This window comes from Sciurus vulgaris, assembly GCF_902686455.1.
Source record: "Sciurus vulgaris genome assembly, chromosome: 3".
NCBI lineage: Eukaryota > Metazoa > Chordata > Mammalia > Rodentia > Sciuridae > Sciurus > Sciurus vulgaris.
Window position 1 is genome coordinate 170,060,334 of NC_136463.1, and position 14,990 is coordinate 170,075,323.

At 48.3% G+C, this 14,990-nt stretch overlaps 1 protein-coding gene across 2 annotated transcripts in view; it reads left to right on the forward strand.

The window, feature by feature from the left end:
- The window catches only part of PNKD (PNKD metallo-beta-lactamase domain containing), a 65,110-nt gene that overhangs the window by 33,558 nt on the left and 16,562 nt on the right, over window positions 1-14,990 (forward strand). The window contains exon 1 of one of the 2 annotated variants that reach the window (XM_079133004.1): window positions 10,488-10,779. The exons of the other annotated variant lie outside the window; for it this stretch is intronic. Within the exon in view, the coding sequence (XP_078989130.1) occupies window positions 10,616-10,779 (164 nt within the window). The 5' untranslated portion in view covers window positions 10,488-10,615. Of the gene's footprint in view, window positions 1-10,487; window positions 10,780-14,990 lie in introns of those variants that run through there. 2 annotated transcript variants of the gene reach the window in all.

Below are 14,990 nucleotides of genomic sequence, written 5' to 3' on the forward strand. Positions count from 1 at the left end.
AATATACAAAATAGGGCTGGGGATGTGGCCCGGTGGTCAAGTGCCCCTGAGTTCAATATCTGGTACCCCCCAGAAAAACCTCAAAACCAAAACAAAGCCAGGACTGGAAGTGGAGCTATAGTGGAGCACTTGCCTGGCACGCAGGAAGCCTTGGGCCTAATCCCCAGCACTGCCAGAACAAAAACAGAAAACTGGGCATTGTGCAGAGCATGCTGAGCCTGCAATATCTCCTCTGATCCTCACAAGCCTCAGGACACAGACCCTTCACTCATCTTGACCTACAGATAGGAGACTGGGGCTTAGGAAGGTGACAAAACTTGTCCAGAGACACACAGCTAGTGAGTGGCAGAACTGAATGTTCAAACCAGGACTCTAAAATATGTACTATCATAAATCCCTTTTATGTAACAAACAGGAGGTGGTGCCATTTGCCAAGGTGGGGAACAGGGAAGGAGCAGGTTGGGGTGGCATAAGGATGAGTTCAGTTTGGGACAAAGCAACTAGAAGAACCCTAGGACATCCAAATGGAGGTGACCAGCAAGAAAATAGGCCATTCAGGTTTGCAACTCAAGAAGGGGGCTCTCATCTGTATAGCACACACCTGTGTTCCCAGCAACCTGGGAGGCTGAGGCAAGATGATCGCAAGTTCAAGACCAGCCTGAGCAACTGAGTGACACCCTGTTTCAAAATTTAAAAAAAACTTCCTCCTCCTCCTCCTCCCCTCCCCTCCCCCTCTTCTTCCTCCTCCTCCTCCTCAAGAGTAAAGGTGAGAAAATAAAGAGGCAAGCACACAGGATGGTCTACAGCAAGAAAACGACTCTCGCAAGGGAAAGCCAGTTTTGTTTTATTGACTACAGGGTTATATCAGGTCATGTAGTGCAGTTAGCTTTGTGCAGGTGCAGATCATATAACTTGCTTGCTTCTCAGAGTCCACTAGTACCAGCTGTTTTTATAAGAAGATAATGTCTCCCTGGCCTGAGAAGGGAGGAACTTTCCTAAGCCAGAGAAACAGAGGGTGTTTTTTGTCCCGAGGAGTGTGCTCACTCAAAGGACTTACGGTCCTCTGTACTTTCCCATGGCCTGAACCTCTACATTTTCTTTCTCCTTCTCCTTCTTCTTCTACCTGGGTTGGAAAGGAAGAAGGGCCTCACACATGCTAGGCAAATGCTCTGCCTCTGAGCTATAGCCCCAGTCCTCAAAAGAAAAAAAAAACTTCTAAAAGGCTGGGAATGTAACAGTGGAAGAACGCCATGTTGGACCCCCAAAACTGGGGGTAAAACCAGAGCGGAGCTATTCTGGATGTTTCTCTTTTGCAGTAACAAGTACCTAAGTCATAGCTGAAGTCAGGGGAAGCAGTGAATGTAGAGCAAGTGTCAGCCACAGGCAGCAGAACTGAGGCTTGTCAGACCTGGCGCGGGGCGGGGGCGGGTAGCCAGAAGAGACTGTGACCGGGAGGGTGGAGGGAGAAACAGCATGCTGGATTGTTGCAGCTGCTGCCCAGAGGTTCAGTGACGTGAGCCCCACGGTGGCAGATGGGTAAAGGGCCAATGGGATGGAGAGATGGAGGCAGATGCCCAGCTGATGGCCTAAGAATGCATAGGAGGTGAAAAGTAGAGACAGCTCTGTTTTCATAAATATTTTGAATAAAATAGTCCTTAGTGATACATTCCTATTGTAAAAGATGAGAAAATATTTTATTTTTAAAATCTTAACATTTTATTTATTCATTTGTTTATTTTGTGGCACTGAGAATTGAATCCAGGGGTGTTCTACCCATGAGCTGAGACATTCCCAGCCCTTTTAATTTTATTTTTGAGACAGAGTCTTGCTAAGTTGCTGAGACAGGCCTTAAATTTGCAGTCTTCCTGCCTCAGTTTCGCAAGTTGCTGGGATTACAGGTATGCACCATGGTGCCCAGCTTAGAGAATATTTTAAGAGTATAAAAAAGAAAATAAGTGATACCCAAAGAGCCCACAACCAAAGCTTATGACGATAGACTTTTTCTATGCATTCATGCTTGCAGAAGTGCAGTCATATCAATTATATAAAACTTATTCACTATATAAAAACTTCCTGTCTTTTCCCTCCACCTTCTATTAAAATAAAAGATTTGCCCACAGTAGTAGTTTATGGGCTTTTGCCTGCAAGTATCAGAAAACCCAACGAAGCTGGATGTGGTAGTGTCCGCCTGCCTCTAGCATTGAGCTACATTCATGGACCTTTTTTAACATTTTTTATTTTGAGACAGGGTCTCATTAAGTTGCCCAGGCTGGCCATGAACCTGTGATCCTCCTGCCTCAGCCTCCAGAATAGCTGTGGTTACAAGTGTGAACCTCTGTGCCCTGCTGAAATTTTCTCTTAAACTACTTCTAACAGCCCCAAATGGTTGCTGCAGTTCCAGGCATCCTAGAAAAGCTGCCTCTTGGTAGAAAGGGAATATACGAGAGAGCTGCAGTTAGGCTGGACCTATAGCCCAGTGGTATTTCATTTGCCTACACTGCACAAGCCCTGGGTTTCATCCCCAGCACCTCAGCTATAGTACATCCCTCTAAACGAGGAGAACCTTCCTAGAAGACCTTCGGCCTGTTTCCACCTTACCTCACCTGTGTGGCCTGGACCACTTGCTTGCTCCCTCTTTGATTTATAGGGTTATGGTGAGAGCTGAGGGCTAATCTGTAGAGCACTTAGAATAGTGCCTGGATACGGTGTGTCCTAGATAAATATTTGCTATGATTATCTGATGGCACATGCCTGGCTTTAACCAAAGCTTGACCCAACCGTAAGTGCACCAATTGGCTTGGACCAATCAAGATCCACCCCCATGGTTAGGGAGGGACTCAGAGGCTGCAGCTATTCAGAGGAGAATTGGCAAGATAGAGATTAATAAGGGAAAGGGGGTGAGGGTGGAGAACGGGTGTCAACCAGCCAACAGGATCTGCCACATCATGCTGTTGATTTTTATTTTTTTTTCCTGGTCCTAGGGATTGAACCAAGGGCACTCTACCATGGAGCTACATCCCCAGTTCTTTTAAGTCTTATTTTTAATTTAAAAAATTTTTTCATTTGTTCTTTTTAATTATACATTCAATTTTATTTTGAGATAGGGTCTTGCCAAGTGACCCAGGTTGGTCTTCAACTTCAATTCCTCCTGCTTCACCCTCCCAAAAGTTTTTAAAATTGTAAGTAACTGAAAGGGTAATTACTTCCCTTATCAGGTCTTCAGTTGTTTTTTTGTTTAAATTTAGGAATCATATATGCCTATTAAAGAAAATTGAAATAATACTTTTATTGCTTTTAGCCTTATAAAGTCCTGTTATTCAGAGATTGGACATGTATTTTATTTTCTTCTAATTATGTATGGTTAATTTAACTTTAATGAGACAGGTCTTGCTAACTTGACCACACTGCCCTCAAACTCATGATCATTCTGCCTCAGCTTTCTGAGTAGCTGGGATGACAGGCATGTGCCACTGCATCAAATTTTTAAGGATTAATTTTATATCCTTAACACTGTAATTCACATGGAATTTATTCTGGTGGACTCTGTTAGGCACAGGTCTAAATTACCCTTTTGTAACCAGCTAGTCAGTTATCCACACAGTGTATCTTTCCAGCACCATTAAGTAATCTGTTTCCCACTGTGTCTGTCAGCTATTGTTACAATAATGCTGCATAACAAACCAATCCAAAATTGAGAGGCATGTAATGATAAGCACATGTCCCTGGTGTTCTGTGTGGGCAGGCTCTTCCAGCTGATTTAAGCTGAGCCCTGCTGGCTTCCAAGCTGTGAGTAGGATCCAGGTAGACTCTGTGTGTCTTTTATCTTCCTTAGACCAGCAACTGCCTGAGGGATGTTCTCATGGCAAAAAGCACGAACACAGATTCAGCTTTACCACAACAGCACATTTAAGGCCTCTGCTTGTATCACATCTGCTAAGGTTCCACTGGCCAAGGCAAGTCACAAGACCAAACCCAACATCAATGGTCTGGGGAAATATATTTCAACCTCATTGAAATGGTGCGGAGTTACATGGTACAGGGCAGACTGGTGCTGCAACTCAAGTTTGCCTAGCAGGCTGGAGGCCCTGGGTGCCCCACCCAGCACCATAAGTGTGTGAAAATACAACAGAGTGGGATGGGGGACTGGCTCGGTGGTAGAGTGCTTGCCTAGCAGGCAGGAGGCCCTGAGTTAAATGAGGCACCTTACCACTGATAACCCCAGCCCTTTTTATTTTTTATTTTGAGACAGGGTCTCACTAAGCTGCTGAGGCTGGCCTCAAACTTCTTGTCCTTCTGCCTCAGCCTCTTAAGTAACGGGGATTACAGGAGTAATCCCCACACTGAGGGGAATTTTTTAGTTTGCATTTACTCATAGGATGAAGGAAGTGGAGAGACAAAAGATTAAAAGATTTGAGCAAGGGGGACCAATAGCACTTTCTCTAAAAATTCATTAGGTAAGTAGCAAAATATTTAGGGGGTACCTGGGAACACAACTTGTGTCCTCTAAGAAGGATATTTGCTGAAAGCAAAGGAAATGAAGTTGAGACCTGAGATTGGGATGAACAATGGGTAGTAAGAGGAGATATCAGCAAAATTAAAGAATTGCCAGGCATTGGTGTTGGGGTCGCCGTGGGGCCGGAATTTTAACAGCTCTGATTGACAGTTTTCTTCAGTCCTGTCCCTGAAGTGGGAGCCAAAAGAGGGTTGTCAGGTTGGAGCAGGCAAGTCTGGCCATTGGTATACTAAGGCTGGAGGGCTGAAAGGCAAGGAAGGGGGCAGCTGGTGAAGGGTTCAGGGATTGAGCCCAAGTCCATATTGGAGAGGAAGAAATATGGGAGGGAGGAATGGAGGGGCTGGAAGAAAACAGTTTCAAGGGGCCAAAACTGGAGGATCCTGCATCCTAGGGAAGAGTTGAGGTTTCCTGAGGTAGAGAAGTTCCAGGTGAATGCAGGGCATGACCATATGAGCAGGCTACTGAATGACATTGAAGACCTTGGAATTAAGGTCAGGTCAGGTCAAGGAATTAAGGTCAGGTCAGGAACTGAGGTCAAGGCAGAGGTCAAAATCACCTATGCAAAATGCAGCGTTAGGCCTCAGCCAAACTGTGGAGTCTGAGTCCAGGTCGGGGGCCCAGGAGTCTGCATTTTATAAGCTTCTTGAGTGAATCTTAGGCTCTCTGAAGCTTGAGAACTGCCTGAGCTAAGAGAACAAGCCAGAATTGTTGGAGTTACCTAATGGCAAGAATCAAGCAGGAAGAGTAGAAACAAGTGTCTAAGTCCTTGGAGTCTGGGCTGGGTCAGAGGATGTACTGATGGGGAAGGGGTGGAGAGACGTTTCATACAGGAGGTAGGAAGAGCCGTGGTCTTGACCTGGAATAAAACTAGCACATCCCATTCTAACCTGGAGCTGCAACAAGGCAGGAGATTGTTTTTTTCTGCAGGAGGCAGGAGGGAGTGGGGGTGGTGGAGGGAACGGAGTAGAAGATGGGTCAGATTCAGTCAAAACAGGGCAGGGTGGGCCAGGCCCCACGGTGCACACCTGTAATCCCAGTGACTCTGTTGAGGGAAACAGGCTGGTGGAGAAGCAGCAACCCGCACTGGGAAAGGAAGAGAACTCCAAACTTTATTTTACACTGGTGGGCCCAGAGGAGACTAGACTCCAAATTCTGAGCGCCCAGCACCAGTTTTTCACAACATTTATAGGTTATCTAGTATCATAAATTTTCTAGTCTAAATGATACATAGTTGTGCACAGGGTTTCCAGCAGGAAGCATAGAATGTGATAAGAGGAAGAACTGGCTCCTTTACAAGGCCTTCCATAAATCTTTAGCCTTGGGCCTGGAGCCGGCACTGGGGCATTTACACTTCAAAGGAAAGTAGTTAGATCCTAGGGGAAGTCATTTACGATCCAAAAGGTAGGAGTGGACGGTGCTAATCTAGTTCCCTGAAGACAGCTAGCTGACTAGAAAGGAGAGAAGAACTCTCCCCTTTCCCAGGCACTAATTCTCACAACAGTGTTCTCAGTTTATGTTGAATCCAGGCTTAGGTTAGTTACCCATTACAACTCAGGGGGCTTGAGGCAGAAGGATCTCAAGTTCAAGGCCAGCCTCAGCAACTTAGTGAGGCCCTAACTTAAAGAAACCCTGTCTAGGGCTGGGGTTGTGGCTCAGAGGAAGGGCACTTGCCTAGTATATGTGAGGTATGGGGTTCAATCCTCAGCCTCACATAAAAATAAATAAAGGTATGTGTCCATGTACAACTAAAAAAAAAATTTTTTTTTTTAAAGACAGGGCAGGGAGGGAACTCCGTGAGAAGGCAGAGGATAGGGAGGAGGATTTGCTTCCCATAAAATCAGGGTTACAAGGGAAGTTCACAACAGGATGGTGAGTTTGGACTGACAAAAAATGAGAAGCTAGAATGATGTGAATGGGGCTGGACAGAGTGGGGACCAGAGCATCACATCTTCCCATCGGGTTAACTTTTCTGCACTGAGCTGACTTTGTCACCCTGACCCAACAAGTTAATCTCTTTTTTTTCTAGCATTCAAATAGCTCCAACCATCGAAACTCCTTCATGATCGTGTCATCATTGTCATTGTCCTCAAAGTCATCATCATCATTGTCAATGACATCCTGTATGCCAACCAAGCACTGGTCATCCAGCTTGAGCCACGATGCAAAGATGAAGACAGGCTGTTCGTTCTAAGGGGAAAGCCTGGGCTGGCAGGTGGAATAGAGGCAGACTCCTCGAGAACCCCACCCCCACCCTGGAACCTGGCAGGGAGCTTCTCCTTGAAGTTAAGGCTCCCGAAGCACCACATCACAGGCCAGACCCGCATGAATGTCAGACTCCTGTCTCAGGTTATTACCTTAGTCCTCATTGTACCCCCAATATGCTCTGGGGAGGAAGTTGTGGCCAAAGATCCAGGGCTGTTGGGTGCCTCAGATTTAGGTCTCCTTCAGCTTTCCTGATGTGGTTTGTTCTGGCTCCTTGTTCAAGACCTGCCTCTTGTGGTGGAGTTTGGTGTCCACACAACTCTCCCTCGGGGACCAAGCCCACTGGTCAGAGTAAGAGAGTTCCAGTCCTTTGACAGTCATAGTGCTCCATGGCAATATAAATTTTTATTCATCCATTTTTTGCTTCTATTATCCACTCATTCATTCAGCAAATACTTAACTGAATGTCTTCTCTGGGCCAAGAATTATACACACCCCTGACTTCCTGGGGCTTATATTCCAGTGGCGGGGGGTGACAGACAAGAATCACAAAATAATGTCAGATTGTGAAAAATGCCTTCAAGGTGAAGGAAGAAGAGTAATTGAACAGTGATGGAGTGGTCGGTGAAGCCTTCTCAGAGGGTGTAGCAGTTGTCTTTAATTTGATGTATACTTTTGGTAAAGTGCACAAAACTTAAGTGTGAAGCTTGGTGAGTTTTTACATATGAATATGCCAGTTTCTCAACATTTGTCCTACAGACATTTGGGGCTACGTAATTCTTTGTTGTAGGGGCCTGTCCTGTGCATTGTAGGATTTTTTTTTTTTTTTTTAAATACTGGGATTGAACCCAAGGGTGCTTAACCACTGAGCCACATCCCCCGCTGCCCCCTCACACCTTTTTTTTTTTTTTTTTTTTTTCAAATTTTAAGACAGGGTCTTGTCAAGTTGCTTAGGACCTTACTAAATAGCTGAGGCTGGCTTTGAACTTGTGATCCTCTTGCCTCTGGAGCCTCTGGGATTACAGGTGTGCACCACCAAGCCCAGCTGCATTGTAGGACTTTAGCAGTCTCTCTGGCCTCAGCCTACTAGGTCCCAGTTGCACTCCCTACCCAGTTGTAGTTAGAGCCCCTGGTATGTCACATAATCACCACTCAGCTGAAGACGTGAGTTATTTCTCATCCATTGGCATTTGAGCTCTTTAAAGAACTGGCGGGACTATGTTCCAAGTGGACCTGAGCATAAGCAAAGACCCCGAGGTGGGAATAAACTTGGCACATTTAAGGAACCATATGACTGATCTGTGGTGACAGGGGAAGAATGGCATTTGAGGAGGCTGAAGAGACAGGCTCTATCGAGCAGGGGCCTTGTGGGCTATGGACAGGAGTTTGACGTTTCAAGGAACATTGTATAATATGCATCTGGCATCCAACCAGACCCTGGAGTGTTGAAGGTGAATAAATTAAATTATAATTCCTATTCTTAAGGAAGACAATAAAGTCTTCAAGACCGTAGACTCTAAGAGAGACATGTAAAAAAAAGATGTGGCGTAGGTATTACATTGAATGATAGGATTGTGTACAAGACTGAGAGTTGGCACAAGGAGAACATGCTTAAAACCACGCTGGGGGTGGGAGGGCTCAAGAAAGTTTTCTTGAAGGGAGCACACCAGATTTGAACCTTTAGGGAACAAAGAATGATTGGCACTCCAGGCAGAAAGCACAGCATGTGCAAGGACACAGTGGTGTGAAACAAGGTAGGTTCCAAAAATTATAAGTAGTTGTATTAATACTTAGGGTATAAGGTGCAGGAAAGGGTGAGCAATGAAGCATCAGTCTAGCTGGGACAAAAGATTCTCATGGGAGAGGAGGTGAAACTAAAGCAGATTTGGAGCAGACATGGTAAGTCTTCCAGAAGAGACCAGGGTAAGGAAGGATGGTTTCCCGAGTCTGTATGAATCCCTCAAAACACCCTCCCTCCTTATCCCCAGCCTTGCCTTCATTCCTGGTATTTCAGAAAATGCATCTTGGATTTGTTATCTCTAATCTTTTTTTTTTATCTTTTTTTTTTTTTTTATCTCTAATCTTTATGTGAGCATATGGCTTGAGATTTAGGATTCAGTTGTCTGTGTGTTTTTCACAGGCTCATACTTGAGCCTGCATTTCCTGTTTCCGATCACAAGGACTATGTTATAATTTCTCAAGCTAATGCCTGCCTGGTACAGCCTTAACCTGGAGCGAAGTGTGTTTATAATATGCCACAATTCTTCACTTTTGCATGTAGAGACACAGACTTCACCATCCTGGAAGAGCTGTCTGCAAATTAGTTTATCAGTCTTCCTCTCCCCCAGGCCTCCTCTGCTGCACCTGCCCTTTCTGTGCCAGGCACCGAGAAGCTGAATTGCAGGCAAAGAACAGGAAGGGTGTGGGCCATAGGCACTGTCCCTCAAGATGTATCCATGTGAAGGAAACTCCATGACTGTGGGTTTTCTAAATTGCACCCAGCATTAGATGATTTGCAATTGAGTGTGGGGACAATTTCACCCATCTCTTGGCTTTTTTGGGTGGAAGTGGGCAGAATAGGGTACATTGTACATAATGATCCTACAGTTATATCCTCTGCACACTGGGACTTCAGCCTTTAGATTCAAATATCTAATCCTTGTACTTCAGAGAAAAGAGAAAATATGTGCTGTGGGGGTCGGGTATCTAGGTCTCAGACCAGAGCACAGGAAGCAGGGAAGAAAACAAGAGCATTGCCTCACCTGCTTCCCTCTACACCATCTCCCAGAGGGAGCCATGGTGAGCTTGATCCTTTGCAGCATTTCCTTCCCTTCCTGTCCCCGGCCAGGGCAAGGCCGGATCCAGAGGAGCCCAGTCCTGTCTACTGTGGGCCTAAATTTGTAGATTTCACCTCACTTGCCCTCTTGTATCCACTTCTATCCCACAGCCATAAGGACTTTTGGAAACTTTCAGGAAGGTAGCAGTTAAGGGGTGGAGGGTAGCAATGTGGAAATCACATGGGGCATGGGAGGGAGGGGGCCTTGGTCCTAGACCTGGCTCTGCCACCCATCACTGCATACCCTTGATCAAGTCACTCACCCTGAGCCTGGGTGGCCCCTTCTGATCCTACGGACATGGTGATATGTTACCTCCTCAGAGAGGCCCTCCCACATCTAAGTGAGTCCTCTCTGTGCTCCACATCATTGTCCCCACTCTTTGCTTCCTCCATAGCACCACAAATTGTCATCATACATGTATGCGTGTGTGCGTAAGTGTATACATGTAATTGCTAACTTGGTTTGTCTCCTCACTAGATTCTAGATTGTACACTCCAGGCTGTCTGTCTTTGACCCTTCATCCTCAGATGCTGGCGCAGTGCCTGGTACTTAGGAGGAGCTAGAAAAGTAATTTGGTGAATGAATAAACGAGTGAACAGCAGCTGACCCAGATGAACTCCCAGGTTCCTTCCAGCTTAAAAAGTCTGTTTAAGGCTTCTCGTTAGAAAGACCACTCCAGAGCCTCTCCCAAGGTCCCTGGAGGGGGAAGTGGGAGCGACGGGCTGCGGGCTTCTCGCCCTTACCAGGACTCGGCGAATGTAGACTCGGATTAGCACAGGTCCAAGACCCGCTCCCGCTGAGCTCCGGGCTGGCAGCGGAGGGCGGAGCCAGCCACCTCCGCTGGGTAGCCTTCTCCGCGTGCGCCCGGCGGAGGCTGGCGAGGGGGCGGGTCCGAACGCGAGCATGGGTGGGGCGGCGCCGCAACGCCCCGAGCGCCCCGGAGCCCGCGCGCGCCGGGAGCCGGGCCCCCACCCCGCAGCTTCCCCGCGTGGGGCCGGGGCCCGGCCGTCGCCTAGCAACGCTCAGCCACGCCCCCGGGCGGCCGCAGGCGCCGGCCCCCAGCATGGCCTGGGCCGGCTGGCCCGCCGCGCCTTGGCTGTGGGTAACCGGCTGCGGGCTGCTGCTTCTCGCCTTAGTTCTGCTCCTGAGCCCCCGCAGCTGCCGGGCGCGGCGGGGCCTCCGCGGCCTGCTCATGACGCGCAGCCAGAGGCTGCTCTTCCGAATCGGGTTAGTGCCCGGGCTCGGGCCGCGGCGGTTCGGGAAGGCGGGAGCGCCGGCAGAGGGGACGTGGAGGCGGGCCCGGGGTGCTCGGGGACTAGGACAGGGCTTGGCCGAAGTGCCCCGGGAAAGAGCGGAGGGGTCGGGAAGCCGCGTGGGGAAGTCGTTGAGTTTGTAGGGACCGAGGAGAAAGGAGTTGGAGGGCTAGAGAATTGGAACGGGCTGAGGACCGGGAGCCAGAAAGGGGTGTGAGAGGGCAGCTGGAAGGCTCCAGATAAGAAGCCGGAGACCAGGGAGCTGGGAAGTGGGGATCGTGCAGGGGCCCCAGGCCGAACCTGTCGGGACGGAGGGCAGCAGACGCTGGCCCCACTGGCAGGTGCGGGAGGGAAGGAAAGCCCCGGACCAAATAACTGGCATTGAAACCGCACGTCCCTACATGTGTCCCTGCCCCATCACCCAACTCCCCACCACTCCAGATAGGTTCTTCTGTCCCAAAAAGGAATCTCAACCATATAGATCAATCTGCCCCTTTCCTCCTACCCGCCCCCCCGCCAACCCTGGAAGCCCCCTGGCTGTGAAATCTGACTGGACTAACGGCCTGATTGTTGAAGGTTCACTGACCTCCAGTGACTTTGTCCCCAGCATACCCTGCCCCCTCCCCCGTCTCTGCTTTCTCTAATCAAGGCAAGAGTAGTGACCAGTGCTATTCTGCTACAGAGATAGGGAGACAGGGGAAGAAGACAGGCTTCTGAGGGCCCCAGGGCCCCCTACTTCCAGCGGGGCCATCGGGCAGAAACTCAAGCCCCAGTGTAAGGACAGTGATTTGGGGGGATGAGAACTGTGGGAGTCCTGGCCAGAGGCCAGGTTGCTGGGAAGGCCAAAGCCTGGGAATTTCCTGAGGTTCAGAGAAGGCATTGTGCAATTCACCCCCTCCTTCCCCAGGCTTAAGGCCAGGGAGTCCACTGGCATTCAAAGAAATAGACATAAAGGCCTAGTGGGCAGAAAAAGAAGAATATTGGAGATGAGGGAAATCTTGTACATGACTTTTGGGATATTCATGTCTCTAGTATCCCAAACATCTGTCACATTGTAGATAATGCTCCAGCCAGGTTGCCATTGCTCATTATCTTAATGCTATTTTCCCATTGCCAATAGCATTAAAATAATGCTATTTTGAATATATTAATATTTTGATAATTCTGGGTGGGTATTTTTTTTTTTTTTTTTTTTTTTTTTTTTTTTTTGGTGCTGGGGATTGGGGATTTAGCCCAGGGCCTCTCCCTGTATGCTCAGTATGCACTCTACTGCTGAGCTATACCCCTAGTACCTTGATTTGAATTAAATATTTTTTATTTTACAAAATTTCTGGGAAGTTGACAGCTCTATTTGAGAAGAGAGTTTTAAATCTATTTCCAGCTTCCAAAATTGATAAGTTGGTTGGATTTGATAGCACAATGTCTGTAATCCCAATGACTCTGGAGGCTGAGGTAGGAGAATCACAAGTTTGAGGCCAGTTGCAACAACTTAGTGAGGCTGTGTCTCAAATTAAAAAATGAAGAGGGCTGAGGATATAACTCAGTGATAGAATGCCCTGGGTTCAATCCTCAGTACAAAAAAAAAAAAAAAAAAAAAATTGGTAAGTTTGTCATATAAATGGCCCAAGGGGATGGAAAATAGAAATGTCTGTGAGGAACTGGAATCAAAATTGCTGAGATCAGAATGTGCAATATCACTCTATCAGAATTGTGAAGGTTTGAATTTGCCTAAAACTTAAGATCCAGAAGTTTCCAAATTTCTGACCTTAAAATTCTCAGAGATCTTCTTCAGAATTCATCATTTTTATGGGCTTTTCTTTGTTTGGATTTCAAGATTGCCTGGAATAGGACTGAGGTTGTAGTTCAGTGGTAGCGTGCTTGCCGACCATGTGTGAGGTACTGGGTTCGATCCTCAACATCACAAAAGAAATGAAAAATGCTGGCATGGTGGCACACACCTGTAATCCCAGTGGCTCAAGAGGCTGAGGCAGAAGGATAGAGAGTTCAAAGCCAGCTTCAGCAAGGTTGATGTGCTAAGCAACTCAGTGAGACCCTGTCTCTAAATAAAAGACAAAATTGGACTGGGGACATGGCTCAGTGGTTGAGTACCCCTGAGTTCAATTCCTGGTACCAGAAAGAAAAAAAAAAAAAAAGAAGAAGATTGCCTGGAATCAACTTTCCAGATTGGCAGAGCAGAAGGGTGTGTCTGGAATCGGAATTCCAGACTCTGCCTCCCGAGATCTGAGAAACAATTGGTCCAGTCCCTTGGGGGAGAGACTGACGGCAGCTGGAAAGGCCATCCTAGCAGGAAATTCGTGGGGAATGTGCAGGGTTGGTGCTGTGGGCGCTCCAGGCCCACAGGAAGGATGGGGAGGGAGGGGAAAGCACAGGGGCACGTGGCTGGGAGGACCACAAATGGAGGATTCTGGGTGGGGGCTGGAAAGCAGACCCTGGGAAATTCTAAACAATGGCTGGCAGAGAGGTTGTTCATATCATTAATAATGATGATCATTTTATAAAAGGGGCATTTGACAACTTTATAAAAGGCTTTCCTCTAACACAACCACTGGTCTTTTGGGATGGAAATAACTGGGCACAATCAAGGGTAGTTTGGGTAAAACTGAGGTTAAACACATGCATTTGGGGCTCTGTGGGACTGGGAGGGTATACAGTAGCTAAGCACAGGGCATGAGGGGTTACCAGACAAATCAGCTTTTGAATCCTGGTTTTGCTGTACGGTGTCCCTGTGACCTTTCTGTGCTTGGGCTGTTTGCATCTGTCAAATGGGGATGGCGAGAGTGCCTGCCTCATAGGGCTGCCCTGTGGAGCAAATGGAATTTCCTGTGTAGGTGCATGGGGCCTGGCTCAGAGTAGGTCCTCAGGAAATGTTGGTAATTGCTGTAGCCTGGGAGGGGCACAAGGGGAGGGTCCTTGGCATGACCAGCTCCTTCTGGAGCTTCCTTCTATTCTTCCACTCCTGTCTGCCAAACCTAGCTACCTACCACCCATCAGGAAGTGCCACATCCCTCCATTCATCCAGGAACACCTCACTGCCCTGGACAGAGACTAGGATCACAGACAGGAGCAGGACCTGGCCTCGGTGTTCCTGGGTGGGGAAAGGTGCATGTGAACAGATGTAAACAGAGATCCAAACTGTCGCAGCGGGGGAGGCTGGCACACTCCCGTGAGCAGCTGGGTGCACCCCAGGAGCCCAGAATAGGAGGATAGGACTGGCACATATACCGCTGCTTCATGCCGCAGTTCCCTCTTGCCCCTTTGCCTTCCTAGCTGAAAGGATTTTGCAGAACAAGGCCCTGAGGAGAGCCTCTGTCCACTGAGGGAGGTGCGTGGGGCATGCGGCTAGGCTCGTGCAGTGTCCTGCAGAGCTGAAGGCGCACAGCGGCAGTCTTTGAGAGTGGGCAATCCAAGCTGGCCAAGGCCCCTCCCCACTCATTCCTGTGCATCAGGGATCCTTTTTGGCCACCCCAAGACATGCACCCAAGTAAAACTGACCGTCCTCAGGATGGACCTTACTTGCACCACTTCTGCAAGAAGCCAATGGATTAACTTGATGTTGAGGGTGGCAGGAGTCCTGACAGGAAGATCCTTGAGTGAAGGACACCCTACCCCTGCCCTGCTCATGACCTGAATAAAAGCCAGCTGCAGATAGTGAGCTGGGCCATCCGCAACACGGCCTGGCCGGAAGGGAGAAGGGGGGAGAAGGGTCCTTTTCCTTTCTTCAGGCCTTTGGGACCTTGGAGAGCTGCCACCTAGCACCCACAGCAGCTCCTTGGCTTCTCTGCTCTCCCCATTGACTCACCTTCCCTCTGCTACCTAGCAGGTGTCCCCTTCCCAAACCACAGAACACAGCTGACCCAGGCTTTGTGGCCTTCCAGCACCCAACCCCAGAGCTGCCTGGGTCCACCTTCCCCAGGATTCTTCCTGTATCCTGTCTGACCTGTCAGCACTTCTCTCCTCCCTTGTGTCTCTTTGGGTCCAATTCTGTTGCCTCCTCAAGATTTATCTTCAAAATGCATCAAAGTCTGAACTTCTCCCCCAACAGATCCTCTCGCTGGCCTCTGCTTCCTCTGCCTCCTGCCCCTCAAGTGTTCTCAGCATGGCAACCAGAGTGCAACTGCTTCGCTTTAAGTCAGAAGCGGATCGTTTCTCTGCCTAGACCCTTCA